This window comes from Carcharodon carcharias, chromosome 27 (assembly GCF_017639515.1).
Source record: "Carcharodon carcharias isolate sCarCar2 chromosome 27, sCarCar2.pri, whole genome shotgun sequence".
Taxonomy (NCBI): Eukaryota; Metazoa; Chordata; class Chondrichthyes; order Lamniformes; family Lamnidae; genus Carcharodon; species Carcharodon carcharias.
This window is the reverse complement of record NC_054493.1, coordinates 2,653,339-2,674,159: the sequence shown is the minus strand read 5'-3', so window position 1 is coordinate 2,674,159 and position 20,821 is coordinate 2,653,339. Positions and strand designations below refer to the sequence as shown.

Genomic DNA, 20,821 nt, shown 5'->3' with positions numbered 1-20,821 from the left:
CTGGAGGAGGTTACAGAGATAGGGAGGCATGTAGGGGCTGGAGGAGGTTACAGAGATAGGCAGGGGGTAGGGGCTGGAGGAGATTACAGAGACAGGGAGGGGTGTAGGGGGCTGGAGGAGGTTACAGAGATAGGGAGGATTGTAGGGGGCTGGAGGAGGTTTCAGAGATAGGCAGGGGGTAGGGGCTGGAGGAGGTTACAGAGATATGGAGGGGTGTAGTGCCTGAAGAAGGTTTCAAAGATAGGGAGGATTGTAGGGGGCTGGAGGAGGTTACAGAGATAGGGAGGATTGTAGGGGGCTGGAGGAGGTTACAGAGATAGGGAGGGGTGTAGGGGATGGAGGAGGTTACAGTGATAGAGAGGGCTGTAGGGGCTGGAGGAGGTTACAGAGATAGGGAGAGATGTAGGGGACTGGAGGAGGTTACAGAGATAGGGAGGGGTGTAGGGGCTGGATGAGGTTACAGAGATAGGGAGGGGTGTAGGGGCTGGAGGAGGTTACAGAGATAGGGAGGGGTGTAGGGGCTGGAGGAGGTTACAGAGATAGGGAGGGGTGTAGGGGATGGAAGAGGTTACAGAGATAGGGTTGTATGGGCTGGAGGAGGTTACAGAGGTAGGAAGGGTTGTAGGGGCTGGAGGAGGTTACAGGGATAGGGATGGTTGTTGAGACTGGAGGAGGTTCCTGAGATAGGGAGGGTTGAATTGGCTGGAGGGTGTTACAGAGATTGGGAGTGTTGAAGTGGCTGGAGGAGGTTACAGGGATAGGGAGGGTTATAGGTTCTGGAGGAGGTTACAGAGATAGCGAGGGTTGTAGGGGTTTGGAGGAGGTTACAGAGTTAGGGAGGGTTATAGTGGCTCGAGGAGGTTACAGAGATAGGGATGTTTTTAGCGTGTTGGAAGAGATTACAAAGATGAGGTTGTAGGGGCTGGAGGAGGCTACAGAGATAGGGAGGGGTGTAGGGGCTGGAGGAGGTTACAGAGATAGGGTAGAGGGTAGGGGCTGGAGGAGGTTACAGAGATTGGGAGGGGTCTAGGGCCTGAAGGAGTTTACAGAAATAGGGAGGGGTCTAGGGCCTGAAGGAGGTTACAGAGATAGGGAGGTGTGTAGGGGCTGGAGGAGGTTACAGAGATATGGAGGGGTGTAGGGTCTAGAGGAGGTTACAGAGATAGGGATGGGTGTAGGGGCTGGAGGAGGTTACAGAGATAGGGAGGGGTGTTTGGGCTGGAGGAAGTTATAGAGAAAGGTAGGGGTCTATGGGGCTGGAGGAGGTTACAGAGAAAGGGTGGGATGTAGGGGGTTGGTGGAGGTTACAGAGATAGGGAGGTGTGTAGGGGACTGGAGGAGGTTACAGAGATAGGGAGGGGTGTAGGGGCTGGAGGAGGTTACAGAGAAATGGAGGGGTGCAGGTGCTGGAGGAGGTTACAGAGATTGGGCAGGGGGTAGCGGCTGGAGGAGGTTACAGAGATAGGGAGGGGTGTAGGGGTCTGGAGGAGGTTACAGAGATCGCGAGGATTGTAGGGGGCTGGAGGAGGCTACAGAGATAGGGAGGGGAGTAGGTGCTGACGGATGTTACGGAGATAGGGAGGGTTGTTCGGGGTGGTGGAGGTTACAGAGATAGGGAGGTTTGTAGCGGGCTGGAGGAGGTTCCAGAGATAGGGAGGGGGTAGGGGGATGGAGGATGTTACAGAGATAGGGAGGGTTCTAGGGGGCTGGAGGATGTTACCGAGATAGGGAAGGGTGTAGCGGCTGGAGCAGGTTACAGAGATAGGGAGGGGTGTAGGCGGCTGGAGGAGGTTACAGAGATAGGGAGGGGTGTAGCGGCTGGAGGAGGTTACAGAGATAGGGAGGGTTGTAGGGGTTGGAGGAGGTTACAGAGATACGGAGGATTGTAGGAGGCTGGAGGAGGTTACAGAGATACGGTTGTAGGGACTGGAGGAGGTTACAGAGATAGGGAGGGGTGTAGGAGCTGGAGGAGGTTACAGAGATAGGGAGGGGTGTAGTGCCTGAAGAAGGTTTCAAAGATAGGGAGGATTGTAGGGGGCTGGAGGAGTTTACAGAGATAGGGAGGATTGTAGGGGGCTGGAGGAGGTTACAGAGATAGGGAGGGGTGTAGGGGATGGAGGAGGTTACAGTGATAGAGAGGGCTGTAGGGGCTGGAGGAGGTTACAGAGATAGGGAGAGATGTAGGGGACTGGAGGAGGTTACAGAGATAGGGAGGGGTGTAGGGGCTGGAGGATGTTACAGAGATAGCGAGGGTTGTAGGGGTTTGGAGGAGGTTACAGAGTTAGGGAGGGTTATAGTGGCTCGAGGAGGTTACAGAGATAGGGATGTTTGTAGCGTGTTGGAAGAGATTACAAAGATGAGGTTGTAGGGGCTGGAGGAGGCTACAGAGATAGGGAGGGGTGTAGGGGATGGAGGAGGTTACAGAGATAGGGTAGAGGGTAGGGGCTGGAGGAGGTTACAGAGATTGGGAGGGGTCTAGGGCTTGAAGGAGTTTACAGAAATAGGGAGGTGTCTAGGGCCTGAAGGAGGTTACAGAGATAGGGAGGTGTGTAGGGGCTGGAGGAGGTTACAGAGATAGGGAGGGGTGTAGAGTCTAGAGGAGGTTACAGAGATAGGGAGGGGTGTAGGGGCTGGAGGAGGTTACAGAGATATGGAGGGGTGTAGGGTCTAGAGGAGTTTACAGAGATAGGGAGGGGTGTAGGGGCTGGAGGAGGTTACAGAGATAGGGAGGGGTGTTTGGGCTGGAGGAAGTTATAGAGAAAGGTAGGGGTCTATGGGGCTGGAGGAGGTTACAGAGAAAGGGTGGGATGTAGGGGGTTGGTGGAGGTTACAGAGATAGGGAGGTGTGTAGGGGACTGGAGGAGGTTACAGAGATAGGGAGGGGTGTAGGGGCTGGAGGAGGTTACAGAGAAATGGAGGGGTGCAGGGGCTGGAGGAGGTTACAGAGATTGGGCAGGGCGTAGGGGCTGGAGGAGGTTACAGAGATAGGGAGGGGTGTAGGGGGCTGGAGGAGGTTACAGAGATAGCGAGGATTGTAGGGGGCTGGAGGAGGCTACAGAGATAGGGAGGGGAGTAGGTGCTGGAGGATGTTATGGAGATAGGGAGGGTTGTTCGGGGTGGTGGAGGTTACAGAGATAGGGAGGTTTGTAGCGGGCTGGAGGAGGTTCCAGAGATAGGGAGGGGTGTAGGGGCTGGAGGAGGTTACAGAGATAGGGAGGGGTGTAGGGGATGGAGGAGGTTACAGTGATAGAGAGGGCTTTAGGGGCTGGAGGAGGTTACAGAGATAGGGAGAGATGTAGGGGACTGGAGGAGGTTACAGAGATAGGGAGGGGTGTAGGGGCTGGATGAGGTTACAGAGATAGGGAGGGGTGTAGGGGCTGGAGGAGGTTACAGAGATTGGGAGGGGTGTAGGGGCTGGAGGAGGTTACAGAGATAGGGAGGGGTGTAGGGGATGGAAGAGGTTACAGAGATAGGGTTGTAGGGGCTGGAGGAGGTTACAGATGTAGGAAGGGTTGTAGGGGCTGGAGGAGGTTACAGGGATAGGGATGGTTGTAGAGACTGGAGGAGGTTCCTGAGATAGGGAGGGTTGAATTGGCTGGAGGGTGTTACAGAGATAGGGAGTGTTGAAGTGGCTGGAGGAGGTTACAGGGATAGGGAGGGTTATAGGTGCTGGAGGAGGTTACAGAGATAGCGAGGGTTGTAGGGGTTTGGAGGAGGTTACAGAGTTAGGGAGGGTTATAGTGGTTCGAGGAGGTTACAGAGATAGGGATGTTTGTAGCGTGTTGGAAGAGATTACAAAGATGAGGTTGTAGGGGCTGGAGGAGTCTACAGAGATGGGGAGGGGTGTAGGGGCTGGAGGAGGTTACAGAGATAGGGTAGAGGGTAGGGGCTGGAGGAGGTTACAGAGATAGGGAGGGGTCTAGGGCCTGAAGGAGTTTACAGAGATAGGGAGGGGTCTAGGGCCTGAAGGAGGTTACAGAGATAGGGAGGTGTGTAGTGTCTGGAGGAGGTTACAGAGATACGGAGGGGTGTCGAGGCTGAATGAGGTTTCAGAGATAGCGAGGGTTGTAGGGACTGGAGGAGGTTACCGAGATAGGGAGGGCGGTAGGGGCTGGAGGAGGTTACAAAGATAGGGAGGGGTGTAGGGGCTGGAGGAGGTAACAGAGATAGGGAGGGGTGTAGAGGCTGGAGGAGGTTACAGAGATAGGGAGGGGTGTAGGGGCTGGAGGAGGTAACAGAGATAGGGAGTTGTGTAGGGGCTGGAGGAGGTTGTAGAGATAGGTAAGGGTGTAGGGAACTGGAGGAGGTTACAGAGATAGGGAGGTTTGTAGGGGGCTGGAGGAGGTTACAGAGACAGGGAGGGGTGTAGGGGGCTGGAGGAGGTTACAGAGATAGGGAGGCATGTAGGGGCTGGAGGAGGTTTCAGAGATAGGCAGGGGGTAGGGGCTGGAGGAGGTTACAGAGATATGGAGGGGTGTAGTGCCTGAAGAAGGTTTCAAAGATAGGGAGGATTGTAGGGGGCTGGAGGAGGTTACAGAGATAGGGAGGATTGTAGGGGGCTGGAGGAGGTTACAGAGATAGGGAGGGGTGTAGGGGATGGAGGAGGTTACAGTGATAGAGAGGGCTGTAGGGGCTGGAGGAGGTTACAGAGATAGGGAGAGATGTAGGGGACTGGAGGAGGTTACAGAGATAGGGAGGGGTGTAGGGGCTGGATGAGGTTACAGAGATAGGGAGGGGTGTAGGGGCTGGAGGAGGTTACAGAGATAGGGAGGGGTGTAGGGGCTGGAGGAGGTTACAGAGATAGGGAGGGGTGTAGGGGATGGAAGAGGTTACAGAGATAGGGTTGTATGGGCTGGAGGAGGTTACAGAGGTAGGAAGTGTTGTAGGGGCTGGAGGAGGTTACAGGGATAGGGATGGTTGTAGAGACTTCAGGAGGTTCCTGAGATAGGGAGGGTTGAATTGGCTGGAGGGTGTTACAGAGATTGGGAGTGTTGAAGTGGCTGGAGGAGGTTACAGGGATAGGGAGGGTTATAGGTTCTGGAGTAGGTTACAGAGATAGCGAGGGTTGTAGGGGTTTGGAGGAGGTTACAGAGTTAGGGAGGGTTATAGTGGCTCGAGGAGGTTACAGAGATAGGGATGTTTTTAGCGTGTTGGAAGAGATTACAAAGATGAGGTTGTAGGGGCTGGAGGAGGCTACAGAGATAGGGAGGGGTGTAGGGGCTGGAGGAGGTTACAGAGATAGGGTAGAGGGTAGGGGCTGGAGGAGGTTACAGAGATTGGGAGGGGTCTAGGGCCTGAAGGAGTTTACAGAAATAGGGAGGGGTCTAGGGCCTGAAGGAGGTTACAGAGATAGGGAGGTGTGTAGGGGCTGGAGGAGGTTACAGAGATATGGAGGGGTGTAGGGTCTAGAGGAGGTTACAGAGATAGGAGGGGTGTAGGGGCTGGAGGAGGTTACAGAGATAGGGAGGGGTGTTTGGGCTGGAGGAAGTTATAGAGAAAGGTAGGGGTCTATGGGGCTGGAGGAGGTTACAGAGAAAGGGTGGGATGTAGGGGGTTGGTGGAGGTTACAGAGATAGGGAGGTGTGTAGGGGACTGGAGGAGGTTACAGAGATAGGGAGGGGTGTAGGGGTTGGAGGAGGTTACAGAGAAATGGAGGGGTGCAGGGGCTGGAGGAGGTTACAGAGATTGGGCAGGGGGTAGGGGCTGGAGGAGGTTACAGAGATAGGGAGGGGTGTAGGGGTCTGGAGGAGGTTACAGAGATCGCGAGGATTGTAGGGGGCTGGAGGAGGCTACAGAGATAGGGAGGGGAGTAGGTGCTGACGGATGTTACGGAGATAGGGAGGGTTGTTCGGGGTGGTGGAGGTTACAGAGATAGGGAGGTTTGTAGCGGGCTGGAGGAGGTTCCAGAGATAGGGAGGGGGTAGGGGGATGGAGGATGTTACAGAGATAGGGAGGGTTCTAGGGGGCTGGAGGATGTTACCGAGATAGGGAAGGGTGTAGCGGCTGGAGCAGGTTACAGAGATAGGGAGGGGTGTAGGCGGCTGGAGGAGGTTACAGAGATAGGGAGGGGTGTAGCGGCTGGAGGAGGTTACAGAGATAGGGAGGGTTGTAGGGGCTGGAGGAGGTTACAGAGATACGGAGATTGTAGGAGGCTGGAGGAGGTTACAGAGATACGGTTGTAGGGACTGGAGGAGGTTACAGAGATAGGGAGGGGTGTAGGAGCTGGAGGAGGTTACAGAGATAGGGAGGGGTGTAGTGCCTGAAGAAGGTTTCAAAGATAGGGAGGATTGTAGGGGGCTGGAGGAGTTTACAGAGATAGGGAGGATTGTAGGGGGCTGGAGGAGGTTACAGAGATAGGGAGGGGTGTAGGGGATGGAGGAGGTTACAGTGATAGAGAGGGCTGTAGGGGCTGGAGGAGGTTACAGAGATAGGGAGAGATGTAGGGGACTGGAGGAGGTTACAGAGATAGGGAGGGGTGTAGGGGCTGGAGGAGGTAACAGAGATAGGGAGGGGTGTAGGGGTTGGAGGAGGTTGTAGAGATAGGTAAGGGTGTAGGGAACTGGAGGAGGTTACAGAGATAGGGAGGTTTGTAGGGGGCTGGAGGAGGTTACAGAGATAGGAAGGTGTGTAGGGGCTGGAGGAGGTTACAGAGATAGGGAGGCATGTAGGGGCTGGAGGAGGTTACAGAGATAGGCAGGGGGTAGGGGCTGGAGGAGATTACAGAGACAGGGAGGGGTGTAGGGGGCTGGAGGAGGTTACAGAGATAGGGAGGATTGTAGGGGGCTGGAGGAGGTTTCAGAGATAGGCAGGGGGTAGGGGCTGGAGGAGGTTACAGAGATATGGAGGGGTGTAGTGCCTGAAGAAGGTTTCAAAGATAGGGAGGATTGTAGGGGGCTGGAGGAGGTTACAGAGATAGGGAGGATTGTAGGGGGCTGGAGGAGGTTACAGAGATAGGGAGGGGTGTAGGGGATGGAGGAGGTTACAGTGATAGAGAGGGCTGTAGGGGCTGGAGGAGGTTACAGAGATAGGGAGAGATGTAGGGGACTGGAGGAGGTTACAGAGATAGGGAGGGGTGTAGGGGCTGGATGAGGTTACAGAGATAGGGAGGGGTGTAGGGGCTGGAGGAGGTTACAGAGATAGGGAGGGGTGTAGGGGCTGGAGGAGGTTACAGAGATAGGGAGGGGTGTAGGGGATGGAAGAGGTTACAGAGATAGGGTTGTATGGGCTGGAGGAGGTTACAGAGGTAGGAAGGGTTGTAGGGGCTGGAGGAGGTTACAGGGATAGGGATGGTTGTTGAGACTGGAGGAGGTTCCTGAGATAGGGAGGGTTGAATTGGCTGGAGGGTGTTACAGAGATTGGGAGTGTTGAAGTGGCTGGAGGAGGTTACAGGGATAGGGAGGGTTATAGGTTCTGGAGGAGGTTACAGAGATAGCGAGGGTTGTAGGGGTTTGGAGGAGGTTACAGAGTTAGGGAGGGTTATAGTGGCTCGAGGAGGTTACAGAGATAGGGATGTTTTTAGCGTGTTGGAAGAGATTACAAAGATGAGGTTGTAGGGGCTGGAGGAGGCTACAGAGATAGGGAGGGGTGTAGGGGCTGGAGGAGGTTACAGAGATAGGGTAGAGGGTAGGGGCTGGAGGAGGTTACAGAGATTGGGAGGGGTCTAGGGCCTGAAGGAGTTTACAGAAATAGGGAGGGGTCTAGGGCCTGAAGGAGGTTACAGAGATAGGGAGGTGTGTAGGGGCTGGAGGAGGTTACAGAGATATGGAGGGGTGTAGGGTCTAGAGGAGGTTACAGAGATAGGGATGGGTGTAGGGGCTGGAGGAGGTTACAGAGATAGGGAGGGGTGTTTGGGCTGGAGGAAGTTATAGAGAAAGGTAGGGGTCTATGGGGCTGGAGGAGGTTACAGAGAAAGGGTGGGATGTAGGGGGTTGGTGGAGGTTACAGAGATAGGGAGGTGTGTAGGGGACTGGAGGAGGTTACAGAGATAGGGAGGGGTGTAGGGGCTGGAGGAGGTTACAGAGAAATGGAGGGGTGCAGGTGCTGGAGGAGGTTACAGAGATTGGGCAGGGGGTAGCGGCTGGAGGAGGTTACAGAGATAGGGAGGGGTGTAGGGGTCTGGAGGAGGTTACAGAGATCGCGAGGATTGTAGGGGGCTGGAGGAGGCTACAGAGATAGGGAGGGGAGTAGGTGCTGACGGATGTTACGGAGATAGGGAGGGTTGTTCGGGGTGGTGGAGGTTACAGAGATAGGGAGGTTTGTAGCGGGCTGGAGGAGGTTCCAGAGATAGGGAGGGGGTAGGGGGATGGAGGATGTTACAGAGATAGGGAGGGTTCTAGGGGGCTGGAGGATGTTACCGAGATAGGGAAGGGTGTAGCGGCTGGAGCAGGTTACAGAGATAGGGAGGGGTGTAGGCGGCTGGAGGAGGTTACAGAGATAGGGAGGGGTGTAGCGGCTGGAGGAGGTTACAGAGATAGGGAGGGTTGTAGGGGTTGGAGGAGGTTACAGAGATACGGAGGATTGTAGGAGGCTGGAGGAGGTTACAGAGATACGGTTGTAGGGACTGGAGGAGGTTACAGAGATAGGGAGGGGTGTAGGAGCTGGAGGAGGTTACAGAGATAGGGAGGGGTGTAGTGCCTGAAGAAGGTTTCAAAGATAGGGAGGATTGTAGGGGGCTGGAGGAGTTTACAGAGATAGGGAGGATTGTAGGGGGCTGGAGGAGGTTACAGAGATAGGGAGGGGTGTAGGGGATGGAGGAGGTTACAGTGATAGAGAGGGCTGTAGGGGCTGGAGGAGGTTACAGAGATAGGGAGAGATGTAGGGGACTGGAGGAGGTTACAGAGATAGGGAGGGGTGTAGGGGCTGGAGGAGGTTACAGAGATAGCGAGGGTTGTAGGGGTTTGGAGGAGGTTACAGAGTTAGGGAGGGTTATAGTGGTTCGAGGAGGTTACAGAGATAGGGATGTTTGTAGCGTGTTGGAAGAGATTACAAAGATGAGGTTGTAGGGGCTGGAGGAGTCTACAGAGATGGGGAGGGGTGTAGGGGCTGGAGGAGGTTACAGAGATAGGGTAGAGGGTAGGGGCTGGAGGAGGTTACAGAGATAGGGAGGGGGTCTAGGGCCTGAAGGAGTTTACAGAGATAGGGAGGGGTCTAGGGCCTGAAGGAGGTTACAGAGATAGGGAGGTGTGTAGTGTCTGGAGGAGGTTACAGAGATACGGAGGGGTGTCGAGGCTGAATGAGGTTTCAGAGATAGCGAGGGTTGTAGGGACTGGAGGAGGTTACCGAGATAGGGAGGGCGGTAGGGGCTGGAGGAGGTTACAAAGATAGGGAGGGGTGTAGGGGCTGGAGGAGGTAACAGAGATAGGGAGGGGTGTAGAGGCTGGAGGAGGTTACAGAGATAGGGAGGGGTGTAGGGGCTGGAGGAGGTAACAGAGATAGGGAGTTGTGTAGGGGCTGGAGGAGGTTGTAGAGATAGGTAAGGGTGTAGGGAACTGGAGGAGGTTACAGAGATAGGGAGGTTTGTAGGGGGCTGGAGGAGGTTACAGAGACAGGGAGGGGTGTAGGGGGCTGGAGGAGGTTACAGAGATAGGGAGGCATGTAGGGGCTGGAGGAGGTTTCAGAGATAGGCAGGGGGTAGGGGCTGGAGGAGGTTACAGAGATATGGAGGGGTGTAGTGCCTGAAGAAGGTTTCAAAGATAGGGAGGATTGTAGGGGGCTGGAGGAGGTTACAGAGATAGGGAGGATTGTAGGGGGCTGGAGGAGGTTACAGAGATAGGGAGGGGTGTAGGGGATGGAGGAGGTTACAGTGATAGAGAGGGCTGTAGGGGCTGGAGGAGGTTACAGAGATAGGGAGAGATGTAGGGGACTGGAGGAGGTTACAGAGATAGGGAGGGGTGTAGGGGCTGGATGAGGTTACAGAGATAGGGAGGGGTGTAGGGGCTGGAGGAGGTTACAGAGATAGGGAGGGGTGTAGGGGCTGGAGGAGGTTACAGAGATAGGGAGGGGTGTAGGGGATGGAAGAGGTTACAGAGATAGGGTTGTATGGGCTGGAGGAGGTTACAGAGGTAGGAAGTGTTGTAGGGGCTGGAGGAGGTTACAGGGATAGGGATGGTTGTAGAGACTTCAGGAGGTTCCTGAGATAGGGAGGGTTGAATTGGCTGGAGGGTGTTACAGAGATTGGGAGTGTTGAAGTGGCTGGAGGAGGTTACAGGGATAGGGAGGGTTATAGGTTCTGGAGTAGGTTACAGAGATAGCGAGGGTTGTAGGGGTTTGGAGGAGGTTACAGAGTTAGGGAGGGTTATAGTGGCTCGAGGAGGTTACAGAGATAGGGATGTTTTTAGCGTGTTGGAAGAGATTACAAAGATGAGGTTGTAGGGGCTGGAGGAGGCTACAGAGATAGGGAGGGGTGTAGGGGCTGGAGGAGGTTACAGAGATAGGGTAGAGGGTAGGGGCTGGAGGAGGTTACAGAGATTGGGAGGGGTCTAGGGCCTGAAGGAGTTTACAGAAATAGGGAGGGGTCTAGGGCCTGAAGGAGGTTACAGAGATAGGGAGGTGTGTAGGGGCTGGAGGAGGTTACAGAGATATGGAGGGGTGTAGGGTCTAGAGGAGGTTACAGAGATAGGAGGGGTGTAGGGGCTGGAGGAGGTTACAGAGATAGGGAGGGGTGTTTGGGCTGGAGGAAGTTATAGAGAAAGGTAGGGGTCTATGGGGCTGGAGGAGGTTACAGAGAAAGGGTGGGATGTAGGGGGTTGGTGGAGGTTACAGAGATAGGGAGGTGTGTAGGGGACTGGAGGAGGTTACAGAGATAGGGAGGGGTGTAGGGGTTGGAGGAGGTTACAGAGAAATGGAGGGGTGCAGGGGCTGGAGGAGGTTACAGAGATTGGGCAGGGGGTAGGGGCTGGAGGAGGTTACAGAGATAGGGAGGGGTGTAGGGGTCTGGAGGAGGTTACAGAGATCGCGAGGATTGTAGGGGGCTGGAGGAGGCTACAGAGATAGGGAGGGGAGTAGGTGCTGACGGATGTTACGGAGATAGGGAGGGTTGTTCGGGGTGGTGGAGGTTACAGAGATAGGGAGGTTTGTAGCGGGCTGGAGGAGGTTCCAGAGATAGGGAGGGGGTAGGGGGATGGAGGATGTTACAGAGATAGGGAGGGTTCTAGGGGGCTGGAGGATGTTACCGAGATAGGGAAGGGTGTAGCGGCTGGAGCAGGTTACAGAGATAGGGAGGGGTGTAGGCGGCTGGAGGAGGTTACAGAGATAGGGAGGGGTGTAGCGGCTGGAGGAGGTTACAGAGATAGGGAGGGTTGTAGGGGCTGGAGGAGGTTACAGAGATACGGAGGATTGTAGGAGGCTGGAGGAGGTTACAGAGATACGGTTGTAGGGACTGGAGGAGGTTACAGAGATAGGGAGGGGTGTAGGAGCTGGAGGAGGTTACAGAGATAGGGAGGGGTGTAGTGCCTGAAGAAGGTTTCAAAGATAGGGAGGATTGTAGGGGGCTGGAGGAGTTTACAGAGATAGGGAGGATTGTAGGGGGCTGGAGGAGGTTACAGAGATAGGGAGGGGTGTAGGGGATGGAGGAGGTTACAGTGATAGAGAGGGCTGTAGGGGCTGGAGGAGGTTACAGAGATAGGGAGAGATGTAGGGGACTGGAGGAGGTTACAGAGATAGGGAGGGGTGTAGGGGCTGGAGGAGGTAACAGAGATAGGGAGGGGTGTAGGGGTTGGAGGAGGTTGTAGAGATAGGTAAGGGTGTAGGGAACTGGAGGAGGTTACAGAGATAGGGAGGTTTGTAGGGGGCTGGAGGAGGTTACAGAGATAGGAAGGTGTGTAGGGGCTGGAGGAGGTTACAGAGATAGGGAGGCATGTAGGGGCTGGAGGAGGTTACAGAGATAGGCAGGGGGTAGGGGCTGGAGGAGATTACAGAGACAGGGAGGGGTGTAGGGGGCTGGAGGAGGTTACAGAGATAGGGAGGATTGTAGGGGGCTGGAGGAGGTTTCAGAGATAGGCAGGGGGTAGGGGCTGGAGGAGGTTACAGAGATATGGAGGGGTGTAGTGCCTGAAGAAGGTTTCAAAGATAGGGAGGATTGTAGGGGGCTGGAGGAGGTTACAGAGATAGGGAGGATTGTAGGGGGCTGGAGGAGGTTACAGAGATAGGGAGGGGTGTAGGGGATGGAGGAGGTTACAGTGATAGAGAGGGCTGTAGGGGCTGGAGGAGGTTACAGAGATAGGGAGAGATGTAGGGGACTGGAGGAGGTTACAGAGATAGGGAGGGGTGTAGGGGCTGGATGAGGTTACAGAGATAGGGAGGGGTGTAGGGGCTGGAGGAGGTTACAGAGATAGGGAGGGGTGTAGGGGCTGGAGGAGGTTACAGAGATAGGGAGGGGTGTAGGGGATGGAAGAGGTTACAGAGATAGGGTTGTATGGGCTGGAGGAGGTTACAGAGGTAGGAAGGGTTGTAGGGGCTGGAGGAGGTTACAGGGATAGGGATGGTTGTTGAGACTGGAGGAGGTTCCTGAGATAGGGAGGGTTGAATTGGCTGGAGGGTGTTACAGAGATTGGGAGTGTTGAAGTGGCTGGAGGAGGTTACAGGGATAGGGAGGGTTATAGGTTCTGGAGGAGGTTACAGAGATAGCGAGGGTTGTAGGGGTTTGGAGGAGGTTACAGAGTTAGGGAGGGTTATAGTGGCTCGAGGAGGTTACAGAGATAGGGATGTTTTTAGCGTGTTGGAAGAGATTACAAAGATGAGGTTGTAGGGGCTGGAGGAGGCTACAGAGATAGGGAGGGGTGTAGGGGCTGGAGGAGGTTACAGAGATAGGGTAGAGGGTAGGGGCTGGAGGAGGTTACAGAGATTGGGAGGGGTCTAGGGCCTGAAGGAGTTTACAGAAATAGGGAGGGGTCTAGGGCCTGAAGGAGGTTACAGAGATAGGGAGGTGTGTAGGGGCTGGAGGAGGTTACAGAGATATGGAGGGGTGTAGGGTCTAGAGGAGGTTACAGAGATAGGGATGGGTGTAGGGGCTGGAGGAGGTTACAGAGATAGGGAGGGGTGTTTGGGCTGGAGGAAGTTATAGAGAAAGGTAGGGGTCTATGGGGCTGGAGGAGGTTACAGAGAAAGGGTGGGATGTAGGGGGTTGGTGGAGGTTACAGAGATAGGGAGGTGTGTAGGGGACTGGAGGAGGTTACAGAGATAGGGAGGGGTGTAGGGGCTGGAGGAGGTTACAGAGAAATGGAGGGGTGCAGGTGCTGGAGGAGGTTACAGAGATTGGGCAGGGGGGTAGCGGCTGGAGGAGGTTACAGAGATAGGGAGGGGTGTAGGGGTCTGGAGGAGGTTACAGAGATCGCGAGGATTGTAGGGGGCTGGAGGAGGCTACAGAGATAGGGAGGGGAGTAGGTGCTGACGGATGTTACGGAGATAGGGAGGGTTGTTCGGGGTGGTGGAGGTTACAGAGATAGGGAGGTTTGTAGCGGGCTGGAGGAGGTTCCAGAGATAGGGAGGGGGTAGGGGGATGGAGGATGTTACAGAGATAGGGAGGGTTCTAGGGGGCTGGAGGATGTTACCGAGATAGGGAAGGGTGTAGCGGCTGGAGCAGGTTACAGAGATAGGGAGGGGTGTAGGCGGCTGGAGGAGGTTACAGAGATAGGGAGGGGTGTAGCGGCTGGAGGAGGTTACAGAGATAGGGAGGGTTGTAGGGGTTGGAGGAGGTTACAGAGATACGGAGGATTGTAGGAGGCTGGAGGAGGTTACAGAGATACGGTTGTAGGGACTGGAGGAGGTTACAGAGATAGGGAGGGGTGTAGGAGCTGGAGGAGGTTACAGAGATAGGGAGGGGTGTAGTGCCTGAAGAAGGTTTCAAAGATAGGGAGGATTGTAGGGGGCTGGAGGAGTTTACAGAGATAGGGAGGATTGTAGGGGGCTGGAGGAGGTTACAGAGATAGGGAGGGGTGTAGGGGATGGAGGAGGTTACAGTGATAGAGAGGGCTGTAGGGGCTGGAGGAGGTTACAGAGATAGGGAGAGATGTAGGGGACTGGAGGAGGTTACAGAGATAGGGAGGGGTGTAGGGGCTGGAGGAGGTTACAGAGATAGCGAGGGTTGTAGGGGTTTGGAGGAGGTTACAGAGTTAGGGAGGGTTATAGTGGCTCGAGGAGGTTACAGAGATAGGGATGTTTGTAGCGTGTTGGAAGAGATTACAAAGATGAGGTTGTAGGGGCTGGAGGAGGCTACAGAGATAGGGAGGGGTGTAGGGGATGGAGGAGGTTACAGAGATAGGGTAGAGGGTAGGGGCTGGAGGAGGTTACAGAGATTGGGAGGGGTCTAGGGCTTGAAGGAGTTTACAGAAATAGGGAGGTGTCTAGGGCCTGAAGGAGGTTACAGAGATAGGGAGGTGTGTAGGGGCTGGAGGAGGTTACAGAGATAGGGAGGGGTGTAGAGTCTAGAGGAGGTTACAGAGATAGGGAGGGGTGTAGGGGCTGGAGGAGGTTACAGAGATAGGGAGGGGTGTTTGGGCTGGAGGAAGTTATAGAGAAAGGTAGGGGTCTATGGGGCTGGAGGAGGTTACAGAGAAAGGGTGGGATGTAGGGGGTTGGTGGAGGTTACAGAGATAGGGAGGTGTGTAGGGGACTGGAGGAGGTTACAGAGATAGGGAGGGGTGTAGGGGCTGGAGGAGGTTACAGAGAAATGGAGGGGTGCAGGGGCTGGAGGAGGTTACAGAGATTGGGCATGGCGTAGGGGCTGGAGGAGGTTACAGAGATAGGGAGGGGTGTAGGGGGCTGGAGGAGGTTACAGAGATAGCGAGGATTGTAGGGGGCTGGAGGAGGCTACAGAGATAGGGAGGGGAGTAGGTGCTGGAGGATGTTATGGAGATAGGGAGGGTTGTTCGGGGTGGTGGAGGTTACAGAGATAGGGAGGTTTGTAGCGGGCTGGAGGAGGTTCCAGAGATAGGGAGGGGTGTAGGGGCTGGAGGAGGTTACAGAGATAGGGAGGGGTGTAGGGGATGGAGGAGGTTACAGTGATAGAGAGGGCTTTAGGGGCTGGAGGAGGTTACAGAGATAGGGAGAGATGTAGGGGACTGGAGGAGGTTACAGAGATAGGGAGGGGTGTAGGGGCTGGATGAGGTTACAGAGATAGGGAGGGGTGTAGGGGCTGGAGGAGGTTACATAGATTGGGAGGGGTGTAGGGGCTGGAGGAGGTTACAGAGATAGGGAGGGGTGTAGGGGATGGAAGAGGTTACAGAGATAGGGTTGTAGGGGCTGGAGGAGGTTACAGATGTAGGAAGGGTTGTAGGGGCTGGAGGAGGTTACAGGGATAGGGATGGTTGTAGAGACTGGAGGAGGTTCCTGAGATAGGGAGGGTTGAATTGGCTGGAGGGTGTTACAGAGATAGGGAGTGTTGAAGTGGCTGGAGGAGGTTACAGGGATAGGGAGGGTTATAGGTGCTGGAGGAGGTTACAGAGATAGCGAGGGTTGTAGGGGTTTGGAGGAGGTTACAGAGTTAGGGAGGGTTATAGTGGTTCGAGGAGGTTACAGAGATAGGGATGTTTGTAGCGTGTTGGAAGAGATTACAAAGATGAGGTTGTAGGGGCTGGAGGAGGCTACAGAGATGGGGAGGGGTGTAGGGGCTGGAGGAGGTTACAGAGATAGGGTAGAGGGTAGGGGCTGGAGGAGGTTACAGAGATAGGGAGGGGTCTAGGGCCTGAAGGAGTTTACAGAGATAGGGAGGGGTCTAGGGCCTGAAGGAGGTTACAGAGATAGGGAGGTGTGTAGGGGCTGGAGGAGGTTACAGAGATAGGGAGGGGTGTAGGGTCTAGAGGAGGTTACAGAGATAGGGAGGGGTGTAGGGGCTGGAGCAGGTTACAGAGATATGGAGGGCTGTAGAGGCTGGAGGAGGTTATGGAGATAAGGACCGGTGTAGCTGCTGGAGGAGGTTACAGAGAATGGGAAGGGTGTAGGGTGCTGGAGGAGGTTTGAAAGATAGGGAGCATTGTTGGGGGCTGGAGGAGGTTACAGAGATAGGGATGGTTGTAAGGCCTGAAGAAGGTTACAGAGAAAGGGAGGGGTTTAGGGGCTGGAGGAAGTTATAGAGTTAGGGAGGGCTGGAGGGTGTTACAGAGATAGGGATGGTTATGGGCACTGGAGGAGGTTATAAAGCTAGGGATGGGTGTAGGGGGCTAGAGGAGGTTACAGAGATAGGGAGGGTTGTAGAGGCTGGAGGAAGTTATAGAGATAGGGAGGGGTGTATGGGCGGGAGCAGGATACAGAGATAGGAAGGGGTGTAGGGGCTGGAGGAGGATGCAGAGTTAGGGAGGGGTTTAGGGTGCTAGAGGAGGTTACAGAAATATGGAGGGGTGTTGGGGTTGGAGGAGTTTTAAGAGATAGCGAGGGTTGTAGGGACTGGAGGAGATTACAGAGATAGGGAGGGTTGTAGGGGGCTGGAGGAAATTACAGAGATAGGGAGGGGTGTAGGGTGCTGGAGGAGGTTACGGAGATAGGGATGGGTGTAGGGGCTGGAGGAGGTTACAGAGATAGGGAGGGTTGTAGGGGCTGGAGGAGGTTACAGATATAGGGAGGGTTGTAGGGGATGGAGGAAGTTATAGAGAAAGGGAGGGGTGTAGGGGCTGGAGGAGGTTACAGAGAAAGGGAGGGATGTAGGGGCTGGAGGAAGGTTACAGAGATAGGGAGGGGTGTAGGGGCTGGAGGTGGTTACAGAGATAGGGAGGGGTGTAGGGGATGGAGGAGGTTTCAGAGATAGGGAGTCATGTAGGGGCTGGAGGTGGTTACAGAGATAGTGAGGGGCGTTGGGGCTGCCATGTTCTAGTTCCTGTTCCCCCAACCCATTTGCTCGGGGGGGGATGTGGCGTGAGGAAGCTGCCTTATGGTGACCTGAGGATGGCTGAAGGAAGAGCCATGACATCAAAGTTTCTTTTTAATCATGCGCTCACCGGGACAGATTCGCAAGGATACTAAATCTCAAACGGAACAACAATTTACACCGCACGAGAAGAGAGCGACGATTGTTCGGCAGGGTGGAGGACTCTCGAGTGGTCGAGACACCTGCCGCGGAGAATGCGACAAAGAACAGTTAACTGCCAAGCTTTTGTCCAGACGCCTTGCAGGCTGGGCCCGACTTGCCAGACAATCCGCATTCTCTTCCCAGGCGGTATAAATTGTTGCTTCCTTTCCAATTGATAGTCTTGTCGTGTCTGTCCTGATGTGGCGTGGGGGTGGGGGCGGATACGAAACTTCGACAGCATTGTCTTTTCCTTGTAGAGCCGGCCACACTCGGGTCCCGTACTGCCCTCCTCCCCCTCCCTCCGTCCCTCCCTCCCTCACTCCTTCTTCTTCTGTTTTGTGTTTTCCAGGATGTTGCAGGTGGAGGATTTCCAGACGGGCAGCTCGAGCCAGACCTCGTGCCGGGAGCTGGGGGGCGACTACCCGCGGGCGGACGGAGGCGACCCGGGCGCCGACAAGCTGTACATCTGCTCGGGCTGCGGCCTGGCGTTCAGCCAGTCCCTGGAGCAGCTGAGCCACAACTGCGAGCGGGCGGCGGTGGCTGCGGCGGCGGCGGTGGCCACCACCGCGGCGGCCGAGGGGGCGTACCGCTTCCTGTACCCGCCGCCGGCGGCCGGGGCCCCGTCGCCCCGGCACATCGCGGTGGGCTTCGGCGCTGACAAGCCCTTCGTGTGCGCCGGCTGCGGCTTGGCCTTCGGCCAGGTGGCCGAGCGGGAGGGCCACAGCTGCGGCCGGGCCCTGGGCCGGCCCTGCCACTTCCTCTACCCGCCGGCGGCGGCGGCGTCGGTTCCGCCGCCGCCGGCCGGGCCGCGCCACCACGGGTCGCCCAACGGCGCCGGCGCCGGCGGCACCGGCAAGCTGTACCCCTGCCTGGCCTGCGGGCGCATCTTCGGCCGCTCCTCCAACCTGGCCCGGCACCGGCGCAGCCACACGGGGGCCCAGCCCTACCAGTGCGGGGACTGCGGCAAGCGCTTCAACTACCCGTCGGAGCTGGAGACTCACCAGCGGGTCCACACCGGCGAGCGGCCCTTCACCTGCTCCGTCTGCGGCAAGGGCTTCACCCAGTCCTCCAACCTGCTGACCCACCAGCGGGTCCACACCGGCGAGCGGCCCTTCACCTGCTCGCTGTGCGGCAAAGGCTTCACCTGCTCCTCCAAGCTGCTGACCCACCACCGCGTCCACACCGACGAGCGCCCCTTTGCCTGCCCCGAGTGCCGCAAGGGCTTCAAGAGCTCCAAGGAGCTGATGATGCACCAACGCATCCACACCGGCGAGCGCCCCTTCCGCTGCAGCCACTGCGACAAGCGCTTCACCCGCTCGGCTGACATGCTGACCCACCAGCGGGTCCACACCGACCGGCGCCCCTTTGCCTGCCCGGCCTGCGCCAAGCGCTTCAAGAGCTCCAAGGAGCTGATGCAGCACGAGCGGGTCCACACCGACGAGCGCCCCTTCCTGTGCGGGCACTGCCCCAAGCGCTTCATGTACTCCTCCAACCTGCTGAGGCACCAGCGCATCCACGTCGAGCGGGGCGAGACCCCGTACCCGCACCATCATCGCCACCACCGCCGCCACCACCACCCCCACCCCCACCCCCCTCCGCCCCCTCCCCAACCCCAGCCCTGCATCGAGGCGCTCGTACATCCCAACTGCTGAGACGCCCGGGGGGTGGGGTGTGGTTTGGGCTGGTGGGGGGGTGGGGGGGGGGTTGGAGAGAGAGAGAGAGAGAGAGAGAAAGAGACAAGGCGTTGGGTCGTTAGAGAGAGAGAGAGAAGGAAGGAGAGAGAGAGATAGAGGTTGGAGAGAGAGAGAGACAGGGCGTTGGTTTGTGAGAGAGAGAGAGAATGAAGGAGAGAGAGTGAGATAGAGATTGGAGAGAGAGAGAGAGAGAGAGTCAGGGCGTTGGGTCGTTACAGAGAGAGAGCATGATGGAGAGAGAGATAGAGGTTGGAGAGAGAGTGAGTCAGGGCGTTGGGTCGTGAGAGAGAATGAAGGAGAGAGAGAGATGGTGTTGGGTCGTTACAGAGAGAGAGCTTGACGGAGAGAGAGATAGAGGTTGGAGAGAGAGAGAGTCAGGGCGTTGGGTCGTTACAGAGAATGAAGGAGAGACAGAGAGAGAGATAGAGGTTGGAGAGAGAGAGAAAGAGACAGGGCGTTGGGTCGTTAGAGAGAGAGAGAGAGAGAAAGGAGAGAGAGATAGAGGTTGGAGAGAGAGAGAGAGAGACAGGGCGTTGGTTTGTGAGAGAGAGAGAGAATGAAGGAGAGAGAGTGAGATAGAGGTTGGAGAGAGAGAGAGAGAGAGAGAGAGTCAGGGTGTTGGGTCGTTACAGAGAGAGAGAATGAAGGAGAGAGAGATAGAGGTTGGAGAGAAAGAGAGAGAGAGAGATGGTGTTGGGTCGTTACAGAGAGAGAGCATGATGGAGAGAGAGATAGAGGTTGGAGAGAGAGAGAGTCAGGGCGTTGGGTCGTTACAGAGAATGAAGGAGAGACAGAGAGAGAGATAGAGGTTGGAGAGAGAGAGAAAGAGACAGGGTGTTGGGTCATTAGAGAGAGAGAGAGAAAGGAGAGAGAGATAGAGGTTGGAGAGAGAGAGAGAGACAGGGCGTTGGTTTGTGAGAGAGAGAGAGAATGAAGGAGAGAGAGTGAGATAGAGGTTGGAGAGAGAGAGAGAGAGAGTCAGGGTGTTGGGTGGTTACAGAGAGAGAGAATGAAGGAGAGAGAGATAGAGGTTGGAGAGAGAGAGAGATGGTGTTGGGTCGTTACAGAGAGAGAGCATGATGGAGAGAGATATAGAGGTTGGAGAGAGAGAGAGTCAGGGCGTTGGGTCGTGAGAGAGAATGAAGGAGAGAGAGAGAGATAGAGGTTGGAGAGAGAGAGATGGTGTTGGGTCGTTACAGAGAGAGAGCATGAAGGAGAGAGAGATAGAGGTTGGAGAGAGAGAGTCAGGGCGTTGGGTCGTTACAGAGAATGAAGGAGAGACAGAGAGAGAGATAGAGGTTGGAGAGAGAGAGAGAGAGAGACAGGGCGTTGGGTCGTTACAGAGAGAGAGAATGAAGGAGAGACAGAGAGAGAGATAGAGGTTGGAGAGAGAGAGAGACAGGGCGTTGGGTCGTGAGAGAGAGAGAGAGAGATAGAGGTTGGAGAGAGAGACAGGGCATTGGGGCATGAGAGGGAATGAAGGAGAGAGAGAGATAGAGGTTGGAGAGAGAGTGAGTCAGGGTGTTGGGTCATGAGAGAGAATGAAGGAGAGAGAGATAGAGGTTGGAGAGAGAGAGTCAGGGTGTTGAGTTGTGAAAGAGAATGAAGGAGAGAGAGAGACAGAGGTTGGAGAGAGTCAGGGCGTTGGGTCATGAGAGAATGAAGGAGAGAGAGAGATAGAGGTTGGAGAGAGAGAAAGAGAGTCAGGGTGTTGGGTTGTGAGAGAGAGAGAATGAAGGAGAGAGAGAGGTTGGAGAGAGAGAGTCAGGGCATTGGGTCATGAGAGAGAATGAAGGAGAGAGAAAGAGGGAGATAGAGGTTGGAGAGAGAGGGAGAGTCAGGGCGTTGGGTCATGAGAGAGAATGAAGGAGAGAGAGAGATAGAGGTTGGAGAGAGAGAGAGAGAGACAGGGTGTTGGGCTATGAGAGAGAGAGAATGAAGGGAAGGAGAAGAGTTGGAGTAGGGTAGAGAGGGAGACCAAGGCAGAAGGAAAGAGAATAGGGGGAGAGAGATAGGGAGACAAAGGGTGCGGGGAGAGAGAGAGAGAGACGGAAGCGGGGAGAGAGAGAGACACAGAAGCGGGGTGAAAGAGAGAGAGAGAGAGAGAGAGACACACAGAAGCGGGGAGAGA

General features: G+C 55.8%; 1 protein-coding gene across 1 annotated transcript in view; it reads left to right on the top strand.

The window, feature by feature from the left end:
* Positions 1–20,821, top strand: part of LOC121270117 (zinc finger protein 16-like) — a 120,827-nt gene that overhangs the window by 94,500 nt on the left and 5,506 nt on the right. The window contains exon 3 of the mRNA XM_041175432.1: positions 17,346–18,559. Coding sequence (XP_041031366.1) covers positions 17,346–18,559 — 1,214 coding nt within the window. The remainder of the gene's footprint in view (positions 1–17,345; positions 18,560–20,821) is intronic.